The 16,130-nt window shown below is 39.8% G+C and overlaps 1 protein-coding gene across 5 annotated transcripts in view; it reads right to left on the bottom strand.

Moving 5' to 3' along the window:
- PER3 (period circadian regulator 3) overlaps positions 1-16,130 on the bottom strand; it is a 61,070-nt gene that overhangs the window by 9,428 nt on the left and 35,512 nt on the right. For 2 of the 5 annotated variants that reach the window (XM_050787037.1, XM_050787049.1), the window contains exons 14-20: positions 15,905-16,040; positions 14,817-14,941; positions 14,412-14,582; positions 8,595-8,825; positions 7,490-8,187; positions 6,049-6,268; positions 255-435 (exon numbers count right to left, since the gene is read on the bottom strand). In XM_050787037.1, coding sequence (XP_050642994.1) covers positions 255-435; positions 6,049-6,268; positions 7,490-8,187; positions 8,595-8,825; positions 14,412-14,582; positions 14,817-14,941; positions 15,905-16,040 — 1,762 coding nt within the window. The remainder of the gene's footprint in view (positions 1-254; positions 436-6,048; positions 6,269-7,489; positions 8,188-8,594; positions 8,826-14,411; positions 14,583-14,816; positions 14,942-15,904; positions 16,041-16,130) is intronic. The other 3 variants (XM_050787065.1, XM_050787056.1, XM_050787041.1) reach the window with 2 other exon arrangements.

Below are 16,130 nucleotides of genomic sequence, written 5' to 3'. Positions count from 1 at the left end.
AACCAACCAACCAACCAACTCCATCTCTGCTAAAAATACAAAAATTAGCCAGGTGTGCTGGTGCACACCTGTAATCCCAGCTACTAGGGAGGCTGAGGCAGAAGAATCGCTTGAACCCAGGAGGTGGAGGTTGCAGTGAGCCGAGATTGCTAAACTGCACTCCAGCCTGGGTGACAGAGCGAGACTCCGTCTCAAAAAAGAAAAAAAGAAACCACAAAAATAAAAAAAGTGGGTCTTCTAAAGTGCTTTCTTACCTCTCAGGTACCTGATATGTCATGAGAACACACTCAGGTGTCTGCCGTATCATTCTCCAGATGGACTCTTCAGCGACATTAGGAAATGTTTCTTTTTTCTGTACATCCTGAGATTGCTGCCCATTTTGGGAGATTTTAGAATAAACACTACTAGTAAAGTATATACTGCTGTCGCTGCTTCCTGTCAAAAATCAACAACAAATAATTAGAAAAGACCTGTCTGACTGATCTGCCAAACTGGCTCTCATTCTTCAAAGACTCTTGCCTTGGACAGTCCTCCTCCTCAGCCAGCCCAACCATTATTTCCGGGAAAGTTCCTCCTCCCTGTGAACAGCTTCCTGGTTCTTTGGTCTTCCTGAGATCTCTTTTTCCATTCCTAACGAGCTATCACTCTCAAGGTTACATACATTGCCCTTTATCATCACCCATAACTGTTCCATCTCCAAAATCATTAACATCTCAGCTTCACTTTCTCATTGGCTTGTTCAATTATTTCAACTATAAATGTGTTAACAGTGTCTTAGTCTTCCTGTATTTCCTTCATTATTCAGCCTGGAGTCCTCAGTTCATCATTCAGCAACATACCTTGCAATATCTTAGACTTATTTTTCCCTCCGACTTTTCATAACTGTCAAAATGCCAACTCCGATAAAGATAATTATTGACTCTGTTCTTACCTAAACCCAAGTAGCCAAATACGTAGAGAAAGTCACATACAACAGGGTACAGTGTTTCTACAATAAAAAACTCATCATCACCAACCTCAAATGAACCATTAAAATGCTACAGTTCTCTGGTCATGCACTAACCTACCCCCAGCAATGACTATTTTCAACCTCTCTATTTCCTCCCTCAATCTCACCTATTTTATAAGGAAAAAAGCCATCAGAAAGCAAATTAATCATCTTTATGATACCAAACATACACAATTAATGATATATGTACCCCTCCTCACCTTCCTCCTCTCACAACAGAGAAACTGTTCATCCCAAGGACCATCCCTTTATGGCTGCTATGAAGCCTTATGGATCATTCCTTTCCTATCTTGCATGTGACCCTTCTAGATCCTTCTCACTGGCTTTGAAAGAATTAAAAATACCAATTTAAAATTTTTAAAAAAGTATGTAAATAAAAAAGTAATAAAAACATTTTCTTCATTAAAAAATATCTTTAGGTTGGGCATGGTGGCTCACGCCTGTAATCCTGGCACTCTGGGAGGCCAAGATGAGAGGATTGCTTGAGGCCAGGAGTTTGAAACCAGCCTGGGCAACATAGTGAGGTTCCATTTCCATAAAAATAAAAAATTAGCTGAGTGTGGTGGTACGTGCTGGTAGTCCCAGCTACTCAGGAGGCTGAGGTTGGAGGATTGCTTGAGCCCAGGAGTTTGAGGCTACAGTGAGCTATGATTGCATCAGTGCACTCTAGCCTGGGTAACAGAGTGAGACCTTGTGTCAAAACAACAACAACAAAACACCCACACAAAACAACTTTAAGAGGTTTTTACTGATTAAAGCAAAAATAGTAACAGTGTTATTGTGGGTTTTTTTACACGTTAAAATGTATGACAAAAATAGCACAAAAGACAAGGAGGACATGGAAGTACTCTGTCTTAAGGTTCTAATATATAAAGTGATAGAATAGGTATAATATTTGAAGGTAAACTGTGGTAAGTAAAAGATGTGCACCGTAAAACCTAAAGCCGGCTGGGCGCGGTGGCTCACACCTGTAATGCCAGCACTTTGGGAGGCCGAGGCGGGCAGATCGCCTGAGGTCAGGAGTTTCAGACTAGCTTGGCCAACATGGTGAAACCCCATCTCTACTAAAAATACAAAAAAATTAGCCAGACGTGGTGGCGCATGCCTGTAGTACTGGCTACTTGGGAGGCTGAGGCAGAAGAATTGCTTGAACACGGGAGGTGGAGGGTGCAGTGAGCCGAGATGGCACCACTGCACTCCAGCCTGGGCAACAGAGTCTCAAAGAAAAAAATAAGATAAAATAAAAATTAAAAAAAAAGTAACTCCTAGAGCAAAAACTTAAAAAAAAAAAAAGGTATGCTTGAGAAGCCAATACACAATTAACCCAAAAGGAGGAGGGTAGGAGGAAAAAAGAAAGGGCAGATGAGACAAACAGAAAATTAGCAGCAAGATGAAAGATTTAACTTAAACCTAACCATATCAACATTCACATTAAAGGTAAATAGTCTAAGCAAGCATTGCAGTGAAAAGGCTGAGATTGTCACATGAATAAAAATACCCAACTATATGGTGGTTACAAGACTTACTTTAAATATAAAGACACAGATTAGTTAAAAGTAGAAAGATGGAAAAAATTTACCATGTAAACGCTAATCAAAATAAAGCTGGACTGGATACACTGATACCAGACAAAGCAGACTTCAAAGCAAGACATATTTCAGGATAAAGAGAGCAATTCATCAGCGGATATAATAACCTTAAGTGCATATGCACCTAATAAAAGAGCTTCAAAATAAATAAAGCAAAAACTCACTGCACTATAAGAAAAAATAGAGAAATTCACATTTATAGCTGGACATGTAAGAGCTATATCATAACAACTTATAAAACGGATAGAAAATCATAACAGAGAAAGTTGGATCAACATTATCAACCAACTTGATCTAATTTACATTTATAGAACACATGACTCAACAACAGCAGAAAGCATATTCTTTTCAAATGCACATGAAACATTTATCAAGATGGACCAAATTCCAGATTATTACACAATGTCTTGGTAAATTTAAAAAATACAAAACAAAGTTCTCTGACTGCATTTAAATTAGAAATAAAATAAAAATATCTAAAAAAAATCTCCAAATATTAGGAAATTAAGCCTTTCTAAATAACTGAAAGATCAAATAAGAAAATACAAGTGAAATTAGAAATATTTTAGACTGGCCAGGCACAGTGGCATATGCCTGCAGTTTCAGCTACTCAGGAAGCTGAGGCCACAGGATTGTTAAGCCCAGGAGTTTGAGGGTGCAGTGAGCTGGGATCATGCCACTGCACTCCAGCCTGGGCAACAGAGTGAGACCTTGGTTCAAAAGGTCTTGGTTCAAAAAAAAAATTGAAGCTGCATGAAAATAAAAATACAACATACCAAAATTTGAGGGATGCAATGGTTAGAGCACTCAATAGCATTAAATGTTTATATTGGGGGGAAAAAAATCTCAATTCAAAGATCTAACAAGCGTCTACCTTAAGAAATAAGAAAAAAACAAATAAAAATCCAAAGTAAAGAGAAAAGAAGTAATAAAAATTAGAGCATAGGCTGGACGCAGTGGCTCATGCCTGTAATCCCAGCACTTTGGAAGGCCAAGGTGGGCGAATCATGAGATCAGGAGTTCAAGACCAGCCTGGCCAACATGGTGAAACCCTGTCTCTACTAAAAATACAAAAAATCAGCCGGGTGTGGTGGCAGGCGCCTGTAATCCCAGCTACTCTGGAGGCTAAGGCAGGAGAATCGCTTGATCCCAGGAGGTGGAGGTTGCAGTGAGCCGAGATCATGCCACTGCACTCCAGCCTGGGCGACAGTAGAAGACTCCTTCTCAGGAAAAAAAAAAAAAAGAGCATAAATCAATAAAATAAAAAAGCAAAAAAACAATACGCAAAAAAAACCCCAATGAGATCAAAAGTTCTTTGAAAAGTTATTAAAATTGATAAACATACAGTCAGATTGAACAGGAAAAATATTAATACCAGCAATAAGAGGGGTACATTACTATAAAACCTACAGACATTACAAGGAAAAGGGAATATTTAAAACTTTATGCCAATACATTCAACAAATTAGATAAAACAGATACATTTCTTAAAAGATACAAATTACCAAAGATCACTAAGAAACTGATAACCTGATTAGACCCATATCTATTAAAGAATTTAAATTTGTTGTTAAAATCCTTCTCACCAAGAAAACTCCAGGCCCAGAAAGATTCACAGGTAAATTCCACCAAACATACAAAGAAGAAATAATACCAGTTCAGCACAAACTCTTCCAGAAAACAGAATAGCAAATAATAGTTCCTAGCTCATTTTTTGAAGCTAGAATTACTCTGATACCAAAACCAGACAAAGACATTACAAGTAAAGAAAGCGAATGGACCAATATTCTGCACAGAGATGCAATAATGTGTAACAAAACATTAGGAAGATAATCCAACAATACACAAAGAAGGATAAAAGAGCATGACCAAATGCAAGGTTAATTTACTATCAGAAAACTGATGTAATTCACCATATTAATAGAATAAGGGAAGGAAACCACATGATTATCTCAACAGATGCAGAAAAGGCAACTGAGCAGACTAGCAGCAACAGAAGGGAACTTCCTCAATCTGATAAGGGCATTCAAGGAAAACTTATGTTTAACATCATACTTAATGGTGAAACACTGAGTGCTTTCCCCTTAAGACTGTGAACCAGGGAAGTGTCTATTTTCCTATTTCTATTAACACTTCACTGTGAGTCCTAGCCAGTTCAACGAGGCAAGACAAATAAATAAAGACATATAGATGGAAAAAAAGAAGTAAGATTATATTTGCTGATAATAAAGACTATGTAGAAAAGTCTTGCAGAATCTACAAAAGAGCTACTAAAACTAATAAATGAGTTTAGCAAGACTGCAGAATACGAGTTAAAAACACACAATTTGATTACATTTCTACATGCTAACAACAAACAACTGCAAATTGAAAATTTTAAATGCCATTTACAGTAGCATCAACAATTACAAAATCCTTAGAGATAAATTTAGCAAAACATGTGTAAGAGGTGTAGGCTGAAAACTATAAAACACGGCTAAGAATTAAAGATCTACATAGAGAAATTGTTGTACTTGTGGATCAAAATACTCAATATCATTAGGAAGATAATTATTCACAAATTGATCATCTATAGATTCAACACAATTTCAATCAAAACACCAGAAGACTTTTTTGTAGAAACTGAGAAATGGAATCTATAATTTTTATGGACAAAGGACCTAGAATATTCAAAATCATTTTGAAAAGAAGAATTAAGTTGAAGGATTTACTTCACCAGACTTCAAGACTTACTTGAAAGTCGCATTACTCAAAGTTGTGGTACTGGCCTAAAGCTAGCCATACAGATCAGTGGAACAGAAGAGTCCAGAAATAGACCCACACATATATGGTCAAGTTATTTTCAATGAAGTCGTCATGGCAATTTAATGGGGGAAAGATTAATCCTTTGAACAAACAGGGCAGGAACAATTAGATATCCCAATGTAAAGAAAGTATATTGACCCTTCCTCATACCATACACAAAAATTAACTCAAAATGGATTACAGATCTAAGCTATAACTGCTATTAAGGGTGCGTCTCAACAGCATCATGCTAACTGAAAGAATCCTAATACGAAAGATGGCATGCTGTCTGATTCTATGCGTAAATCATAGGAAAAGCAAAACTAAAGTGACAGCAAACCGTTAGTGGCTGCCAGGAGACCAAGGGTCAGGGCAGAGATGGACTAGTGAGGGTCACAGAACTTTTTGGGGTGACAGGAATGTTCTATATGGTGATTGTGGTAGTGCTTACACGAAGGTACACATCTGTCAGAATTCTTGTTTGTACCCCTAAAATTGGTGAATTTTATTGTGCATAAATATACCCCAATATACCTGACAAGAAAAAAGGAAAAAAAAAAAAAACCCTGTACTTCCACATCAGTGCCTGGGGTACACAGTGAGAGCTTATCACATAGTGAATGCCTGGCAATGGAGTTTGAAACATTAGTTGTCCTGATCCACTACCTGATGCTGCAGAACCAGTTCCGGACAGAGATTCGCAGGGAGGTGACCCCGTGGACAGAACGCTGGCAGTAGGATGGGATGGAGTCCCGCTGGGAGGCGATCCCATGGACAGTGTGCTGGCAGTAGGATGGGATGGATTCTCCCTGGGAGGTGACCCCATGGACAGTGCACCGGTAGTGGCAGGACTGCTCTCACTGCTACTGTTGCCTGCAACACACTGCTAGAAAGTAAGGGCAATGAAAAGACACTTTAATCTTATCACAAAATACAGTAGTGTCCTCCTTTATTCATGGTTTTGTTTTCTGTAGTTTGTTACCTGTGGTCAACCGAGGTCCAAAAATAGTAAATGGAAAATTCCAGAAATAAACAGTTCGTAAACTTAAAATTGTGATCCATTCTGGTAGTGTCATAACATTTTGAGCTGTCTCATTGTTTCCAGCCTGTGATAGGAATCATCCCTTTATTTCGTGCCTCCACACTGTATGTGCTACCCACTTGTTAGTCGCTCAGTAGCCGTCTTGGCTGTCAGATCTACTGTGGTGGTGTCGTAGCGCTTGTGTTCAAGTAACACGTATTTTACATAATAATGGCCCCAAAGTGCAAGAGGAGTGATGCCAGCAATTGGGATATGCCAAAGAGAAGTCATAAAGTGCTTCATTTAAGTGAAAAGGTGAAAGTTCTCAAGAAGGAAAGGAAAAACCCATGTGCTCAGAGTGCTACAATTTTAGGCAAGAATGAATCTTCTATCCGTGAAACTGTGATGAGTCCGTTTTATAACTGTTCTATGTTATTAGTTACTGCTGTTAATCTCCTACTGTTCTTAATTGATAAATTAAACTTTACCACAGTGTGTATAGGAAAAAACATACTGTATATAAAGTTCAGAACTATTCAGTTTCCAGCATCCAAATCAAAAAGCTTTTGATTCTGAAAAAATAACACGTTTAAGTGTGTAATTATAAACTGCCTACTCTACTGATAATAAATAAAGTAGCTCCTAACCCTTCATACACACCTGTTGTCCTGCGACTGTGCATGAAGAAGTACAATCGTTAAATTGTCAACATGGCTTATTCCTACCTCACCAGACCATAACCCCGGTTGTAAGTAAACAAATACATATTATAGGCAATGAACACTTAAGCGTAATACCTGGATCGAATTTTAGAGTGGAGAGAATCCAGTTCACATGAAAACTTAAAAGCACTTTGGAAAAAACCTCACAAAGTATCTAAGAAACTAGAATATAGATGATTCTTTCGTGTCTACTTTCCAAACAGAGCCAGGCAGATGTGTTTCGTGTTTACACAGTTAGGCTGACAGGCTCGCTCACAGCAGCCACGCGGATTGAGGATGTCTGCGCTGAGTCCCAACGCGACCGCATTAACTTTAGTAAGATATTCACTTTCTCACTTGAGCACTGAAAATGAGCATCACTTACATACTCAGCTTGTGGGCACGTGTTCCTTCTCATCTGATCTGGAGATTCAGAGCGTCTGGGCATCTCTTCCTGAAGTAAGTTTAACTGCAAGGGCGAGCTGCTCCTCGAAGTAATGAACGGGTGCCCCTCGCTTTGTGCCTCCCACTTTTCCTCCTCTCTCCTTTGGTTGATTACTGAAGCGGGTGGGTCCAGGGTTGGAGTCATTGCTGACGACATCGAGGGTGATATCGCAGAAGAGGCTGTCGCCCCCAGGAATGGACATGGAAAGAACGATGGTGACAACAGAGGGCAGACAGGGGGGTCAGGCAGGAAAACGGTCATAAAAGTATCCAAGTAAGGAGAAGGGAAAGCTGGGTAAGGCTGCAGGTCCTTGGACAATGGCGGCCCATGCAGGCCTTCCGGTACAGTTCCGGGGACTGCGTATTCTCTTCCGGGACAGGTCGCGGCTGGGAGGGGAAAAGCTGGGACGAGATAAGGGGCCTGGCTGGGCACCATGGCGGCAGGTGGGAAGGTCGGGCCCAAGGTGTGCAGAGAGGAGGCCGTGGAGGGGCAGCAGGGCTGTGCGTTCTGACGCGCTCCCCTGTGGGGACCAGAGCCCGCGTTCGAGCTGTTGCTGTCCGGCGGCTCTGGCAGCTTCTTCCGTTTGTGCTTCCCTTTCCTGCAGCCGGCCAACTGCGTCTGCTTGGAAGTATAATCTCCTGGAAGGATATAGAGGTGAATTATGGAAAATTAAACCCAAAAAGAAGAGAAGGATGCCACTTACTGGTAGTTATAAGTAGCTGACAATGAATGTGCATTTGCCAATACTACCAGAATGGCAAAAAGTGGCTCTAAAAACATGAACAAAATTCCGGATAAAAACAGTTGCTATCAAATAAACTTATTTCAGCATCTCTCAATCAGTTTCTCACAAAAAAAGTTTCCCAGATCTAGGATCTAAGAAAGAACCTACATAAATTGTTGATGTAAATAGATTGTTTTAGCATCTTTCCATCAGCTTCTTACAAGTGAAACTCCTATTGTTTACTCCTTATCTCCTAGTCCTTAGATATAGTTTGTAACATCTACATAGATTAATGGCATTTATTTTTAAAAACTTATGTACCTTGAAAATATGAATATTTAGCTTTGCTTCTGCTTTCTTGCTGAAGATAGGAGCTGTAGGGGGATGACAGGATCTTTTCTCGGAATTTATCAACATAATTCTGCTCTTCCTTCTGGGTGTGGGCTGACAGAACAGCCGCTGTGAGCCCCACATGTTTAAATTCTTCTGAGGTCAAAGGGGCTGGCTGCATGTTCAGAGTCCAGGGCTCACAGACGAGGGTGGCATCCCTGGCTGAGGTGGAAGAAGACATACTTAATTTTAATTCCTATCAATTACTTGTATTTATTTATTTTACTTTGTTAACTGCCTTTCAATACATTTTTACAAACATTATTATAATTGCTGGAATACAAAAAATCATTAGTCTAGCATAAAAATTCTTGATTATCTGTATATTCTTTGCACAAATACACATCTTACAGTTGTAATAATCAATATGTACACATTTATTTAAATCTTGCTTTTATTGTTAACACTTTTCTCCCTGAATTCTTCAAAATTTCTTTTTATCTTTATCTTTTAAATAGGCAATCCTATGGTTCAAAAATCAGCAAGTATTAATAAAAACATGTAGTAGTACATTCTCCTCACCCCTGTCCATGCTCTGTCTAGTTCTCATTTGTTTCCCCTGCAGAAGACCATTCCGCTGGAGTGCAGTGGCGCCATCTTGCCTCACTGCAACCTCTGCCTCCCAGGTTCAAGTGATTCTGCCTCAGCCTCCTGAGTAGCTGGGACTACAGGTATGCGCCACACCACACCTGGCTAAGTTTTATTTTTATTTTATCTTATTTTATTTTATTTGAGATGGAGTTTTGCTCTTGTTGCCCAGGCCAGAGTGCAATGGCACAATCTCGGCTCACTGCAACCTCTGCTTCTTGAGTTCAAGCGATTCTCCTGCTTCAGCCTCCCAAGTAGCTGGGATTACAGGCATGTGCCGCCACGTCCGGCTAATTTTATATTTTTAGTAGAGACGGGGTTTCACCATGTTGGCCAGGCTGGTCTCGAACTCTTGACTTCAGGTGATCCACCTGCCTCGGCCTCCCAAAGTGCTGGGATTACAGGCATGAGCCACCGCACCTGGCCCTTCCAATTTATTATGTATGAATAAGCATGAATATAGATTATCTTCCTCCGTGACCCCATCTTTACCCAAAGGCACATATGCACATTAGCCATCAACGCACATTTTTCACTTTACCATACCCCTTGGAGAACTTTATCAATGGCTGAACAGTTGTCTCATACTTTTACACTGCTGCGGAGTTCCATTTTATATGCATAGCACAGTTTACTAAAGTGAACATCTGTGGGTTGCCTCTTTTTACCTGTTTATCTATTTATTATTGATATATAATAGTTGTACATTAAAATTTATTTTATTGATACAGAATAGTGATATGTATTTTTGGGTTGCTTGTAAAAAATTACTTCTATGAACAAAAGATTTTGTGGTGGACATTGTAGAGGGCTCCCCCAACATCCATTCCGGCTTGCCCCTGTGGTGCAGTATCCAGGTGGTTTCGGTGGGTGTGGCCCCACTCTGCATCCAGAAGTGGCCTGTGACTAAATCAACACCACAGGGAGCTTTGCTTCTGGCCAAGTTGGAATAACAGGGACCAAACTTACCCTCCTGTTTGAGATGAAAAAAAAAAAAAAGGCCTAAATATACAAAACAATAGGTTTCAGACACTGAAGGGAAGTGACCCTGGAGGATAAGAAACAAGGGAGGTGAGCCCGAGGACTGCCCCAGCGTGCAGCCTAGAGGATTTCCAAGCATTCACCAGGGCATTCATGGGAGGAAAACACCACGAGAGGATTAGCAGGAACAAGAGCTGAAGCTCACACAAGCTGCGGAACAGCAGCGGTTCCCATCCACCAGACTAGAGACTCTCCTAACTCCTGAGGCATCACAAGGAGCACTCAGGAAGGTCTCGCCTTGGTAGCAGAGGAAAAACAAAGGAGCACTCAGGAAGGTCTCGCCTTGGTAGCAGAGGAAAAACAGGCCTCGACTACACACTATTGGTCCTGCCTAGCAAATTTAAAAAGCAAAGCCTGAAAGGATCAATCTGTTTCCAGGTAACTTCACTGGGACCCAGAATAAAGATCAAGAATATTTACAGGAATACAAATATATTTGGTACCCATTCACAATATCTGGCATCCAATTAAAAAGAATCACCAGGCATGCAAAGAAGCAGGAAAATACAACCCTGTAATAAGGAAAAAAGGCACTGAGAAACTGAGTCTACAATTTATACAGACAAAAGACCTAACAGTCAAAGCAATCTTGAAAAAGAATAAAGCTGAAGGATTTAAACTACCTGATTTCAAGACTTACTGTACAGCTACATGAACCAAGACCCCTCTCTACTGGTATAAGGGGTTTATCAATTTTGTTCATCTTTTCAAAGAACCAACTTTTAGCTTTAATTTTCTCTACTGTCTGTTTTCTATTTTGTCGATTTTTGCTTTTGTCTTTTATTATTTCCTTCATTCTATCTTGGACTTACATCACTCTTCTTTTGCTGACTTTTTAAACTGTAACTTTAGATCACTGATTTGAGACATTTCTTCTCTAACAGCATTTTTAAAGCTATCGATCTTACAAGCCCCGTTTTTAGCTGCATCTCATACATTTTAGTATGCTATACTTTCAGTATCGATTTGGAAATATTTTCTAATTCTCTTTATGATTTCATTTTTGAATCACAGATTTACAAATGTGTTGTCTGATTTATAAACTTTTGGGTTGAGACACCTTATTACTTATTTTTAATTTAATTCACTAGCCAGAGAACACAGTTTATATACCATCAATCCTTTTAAATCTGAGACATAGTACAGTCCAACATGTCGTATTTCTCAGTGAACATACTGTGTGTACTTGAAAAGGCTGTGGATTATGCAGTCACTGGGCCTCACATTCTCTAAGTATCAATTAGATCAAGGTGGTTGATAGTGTTGTATAGATCATCTGTTTCTTATTTTTTCTGTATGTTTTTATCAATTGCAGAGAGGAAGTGTACAATTTTCCAAATATAATTATGGAAAGTCTATTTGCATATTTTTGCTTCATAGCTTTCAAAGCTCTGTTATTAGTGAATATACATTTATGACTGTTATGTCTTTCCTGAGGAATTGACCGCCTTGTCATTATGAAATGATGTCCTGGAATCTATTTTACATGTATTAATAAGTCACTGCAGCCTTCTGATGTTTACTGTTTCACTTGTGCATCTTTTTCCATTCATTTACTTTCAATCCATTTGTGAATTTCATTTGTACTTTGTAGAGAGCATGTAGTTAGGTCTTGAGTTTTTAAAATCTGTTTTGAGAATTTTTGCCTTTTATGTATTTACTTATTTTTAGAGACAGGATCTTGCTCTGTCACTCAGGCTGGAGTACAGTAATGTGATCAGAGCTCACTGTAGCAATGAACCCAAGACGGGCTCAAGCTGGGCTCAACTGATCCTCCTGCCTCAGCCTCCCAAGTAGCTGGGATTACAGGTGTGGGTCACCACACCTGGCTAGTTTAAAAATTTTTTGTAGAGATGGGGTTTCACTGTATTGCCCAGGCTGGTCTCAAACTCCTGGCCTCAAACAATCTTACCTGCTCAGCCTCGTGAGTCCCTGGGATTACAGGTGTGAACCACTATTCTTGGCCCAATTTTTGCCTTTTAATTGAAGTGTTGAATCAATTTTATGTCATCATTGACATAGCTGGATACAGAGCTATTATCTTATTATTTGGTTTGTTCTGTTTCTTTTTTGTTAATCTTTTCCTCCTTTCCTGCTCTTCTTTTGGATTGAGTATACTTTAAAATTTCATTTTATTGATTGGCTTAGCCATTGTATCTCATATCCCATCTTTTAAAAAATTATTTTAGGGCTGGGCGCTGTGGCTCACGCCTGTAATCTCAACACTTTGGGAGGCTGAGGTGGGCAGATCACCTGAGGTCAGGAGTTCAAGACCAGCCTGGCCAACATGGTGAAACCCTGTCTCTACTAAAAATACAAAAATTAACTGGGTGTGGTGGCAGGCATCTGTAATCCCAGCTATTCGGGAGGCTGAGGCAGGAGAATCACTTGAATCCAGGAGGCAGAGGCTGCAGTGAGCCGAGATCATGCCATTGCATTCCAGCCTGGGCAACAGAGTGAGACTCTTTCTCACAAATAAAATAAAATAAAATAAAATAAAATAAAAATTAATTTTTTGTAGACAGAGTCTCACTATGTTGCCCAAGCTGGTCTCAAACTCCTGCATTCAAGCAATCTTCCTGTCTTGGCCTCCCAAAATGCTGGGGTTACAGGCATGAGCCTCTGTGCCTGGCCTACATTCCATCTTAATTAGACCCTGCTTTAGGTTCAAAATATCTGTAATGGCAACGACTCCTAGAGACTAATGGTCAATACTTGATTCCCTACTCTACTACTCATGGGCTGTGTGATATTGGGCAAGTTAAGTTACTTCGCCTATTTGTGGCTTCATTGTCCACATATGAAATGAAGATATTAACTTGCAAGGAAATGCATTTGTGACCATGGTCCTCAGACACGACTCGTTTGAGTCAGGATGCAAACTGAAGGAATGAACATGAACTTTTCAGAAAGCAAAAGACATAGAGATATGTTTTAAGGAACATCTGGGTTCTGATTCCGCTTTTTCTCCATGGAATAAAGATGTGGCCCTGTAAATGTTGAGGATGATTCAAGATCAGGAGAAACTAATACCAGTAAAAATTTCCTAAGCATATGGATTTTAGTATAAATTCATTAAAAATGGTAATATAAGAGCAGAGTATAGAAAGCAGAGTGGCAGAATAAAAAAAAGAGCTTTTCATATTGGGTGATACCCTCCCTTCCTGCATGGGCTGTATTATGAACAGCTACATGCCCATACAGGAATGCAAAATATTAAAAGCCACACTAAAAAATGTGCATATGCTCCTCTGTGGAAGGGCTAGCTCAGTTCCAGTGAAACTCTACTTTTGACTAATTAGAAACGTAATGCTCTCTGGTCTTTCCCCACCAATCCACAGATCTCTTGTCAGTACCATGCTCTCCATCTCACAGGTTGTTGGAAAGATTTAATGAGATCATCCCAATGAAGAACTAAGAGCAGAGAGTGGCACAAAGAAATGGCTCGACACATATTAGCTGATAGGCCACTGAAGACTAGCAAAGATAAAGCACAGATCATGTGAAAACCCAGTTTAACATATTTGTCACCATTCTTTCATCTACCCAAATTGCTATTAGTGATGAAAATGTCAAAAGGACAGGTGGCAATAAGGAGGAATAAAAAGAAGACAGTAGAATAATTACCAAGTAATTATGGTGTTAAATGAAGACTTTTAAAGAACTCTATTCATTGCTATCACACCAATACAAAAATCTGAACGCACGTGTGATGAGCTCATCACAACTTACAGGATGGTGGGATGCAGGTGAAAGGAACACATCCTTTAAAAGTCAGCAAGGAAGTAACCTCGCACAGCCCCATCTATAACTGCATTAACAATGGCTGACACTAAGTGAGGACTTACTAATACCTACCTACTAGGTACTGTATTAAGTGCTTTTTATGTGTCAACTGATTTCACTGACAAATAACATAACTGAGAAATACTGTCCAAAATATGTAACCAACACAAACGTGATGATGTTTCCAGAAATACTTTAACTGAACTAAAGAAAGGAAAAAATATGTGTAGTTTAGAAGTTATAACTGAGCAAATGGCATTCATGACTTTTGTTTTCTCATCACAATGTAGTTAATATTGAGTATATTTTCAAAGTAAGAGGCGAGTGTGGTACCTGTCTCTGGTGGAACGTGGACAATGGTGCTGCTGTAACCGCACTGGCTTATGCCCGACCCCAAGCTCAGCACCGCCGTGGACAGGATCTGTGGAGCTCCTCCTCCTGCGTCTATGGACGGTCCATTTGTTGGCATTTCTGATTTAGGTATGGTTGAGATTTGCAAACCAGCTGGTGGTGTAAGAGAAACTGACAGTGAAAAGAAAAATTCCCAACAAGAAATTTATGTAAAAGACCCAGTTTACAGAAGTTTGTAACCGAGAAATTAAACCTTACTGGCCATAAAGAGGTAATATGAAACCAGAATTTTATGCGTTCAACAAAATAAATATAAGACATTAAAGAGAAACATGAAGGATGTATTCATAGTTCTTTGAATTTAACTCCGAGGGGCATTCTTGTTACCTTGTAAGGCTTCGACATCATCTGCCTTGTGGTTCTGTTTGTCTTCTTCTGAGGAGGAGGAAGTTGTATTTGTACAGGAGATACACTTTCTTTTCAAAGCTGGAATGTTGTAGCTCTTCAGGTATCTGTAACAACATAATTAGGCCCCATATTCTTAGCTGGTTCCCTAACTGTGCCATTTCCCACCTCTTTGCTTTTCTCATGCCACTTCTGTTTGGAATACTTCGTACTTTCTTCTTTGATAAAGTCTTCCCTGACCATCCCAGCCTCAATCACTGGATTGTAACATTTCTTTTTTTTTTTTTTTTTTTTTTTTTTTGAGACAGAGTCTCGCTCTGTCGCCCAGGCTGGAGTGCAGTGGTGCGATCTCGGCTCACTGCAAGCTCCGCCTCCTGGGTTTACGCCATTCTCCTGCCTCAGCCTCCTGAGTAGCTGGGACTACAGGCGCCCGCCACCGCGCCCGGCTAATTTTTTGTATTTTTAGTAGAGACGGGGTTTTACCGTGGTCTCGATCTCCTGACCTTGTGATCCGCCCGCCTCGGCCTCCCAAAGTGCTGGGATTACAGGCGTGAGCCACCGCGCCCGGCCCTGTAACATTTCTTTTACTGTGGTTTTGAATTAACCTTCAAATCTTATGTCACAGGTGTCCAATCTTTTGGCTTCCCTGGGCCACGCATAAAATACACTAATACTAATCATAACTGATGAGCTAAAAAAAAAACACACAAAAAAATCTCATAATGCTTTAAGAAAGTTTATGAACTTGTGTTGGGCTGCATTCAAAGCCGTCCTGGGACACACGCAGCCTGTGGGCCGCAGGCTGGACAAGCTTGCCTTACACCATTTAATTTTGACAAAAATAAGTCTTGTCTTCTGAACTATACCACAGTTTCTTCAAAGAAGGAATGCATCTTCTAGCTTTTTGTGCCTTCTGTAATGTTCAGCGTGTTAGGCACGCCATCAGTATCTACTGATTTATAGTGAAACACCAAGTGAGAGCAGCTATTAAAAATTCTATGAAGTCTCTACAGTGACAGTGTATGCTTTTGGAACAGACTTACATGGTATCCAAACTTGTGGTCTCATACCTGATGACACTGTCGATACAGTTGATCTGTTGATAGGATGGGCTGTGCTCATCGTTCCTCAAATCCTCATAAGGCTCAGTGTACACACTATTATTTTTCAGTGTTTGGTGGAAGGAAGTAAAGGTTTTATATTCACCTGAAACGGAATAAAGGGATGTGCAATTAAAGGTACCCAGCATGTAATTAAGAACATACACTTTCTTACTAAAATTAAACCATGGCACTT

This window comes from Macaca thibetana, chromosome 1 (assembly GCF_024542745.1).
Source record: "Macaca thibetana thibetana isolate TM-01 chromosome 1, ASM2454274v1, whole genome shotgun sequence".
Taxonomy (NCBI): Eukaryota; Metazoa; Chordata; class Mammalia; order Primates; family Cercopithecidae; genus Macaca; species Macaca thibetana.
The sequence above is the reverse complement of the archived record's forward strand: the minus strand, read 5'-3'. Positions and strand labels throughout refer to the sequence as shown.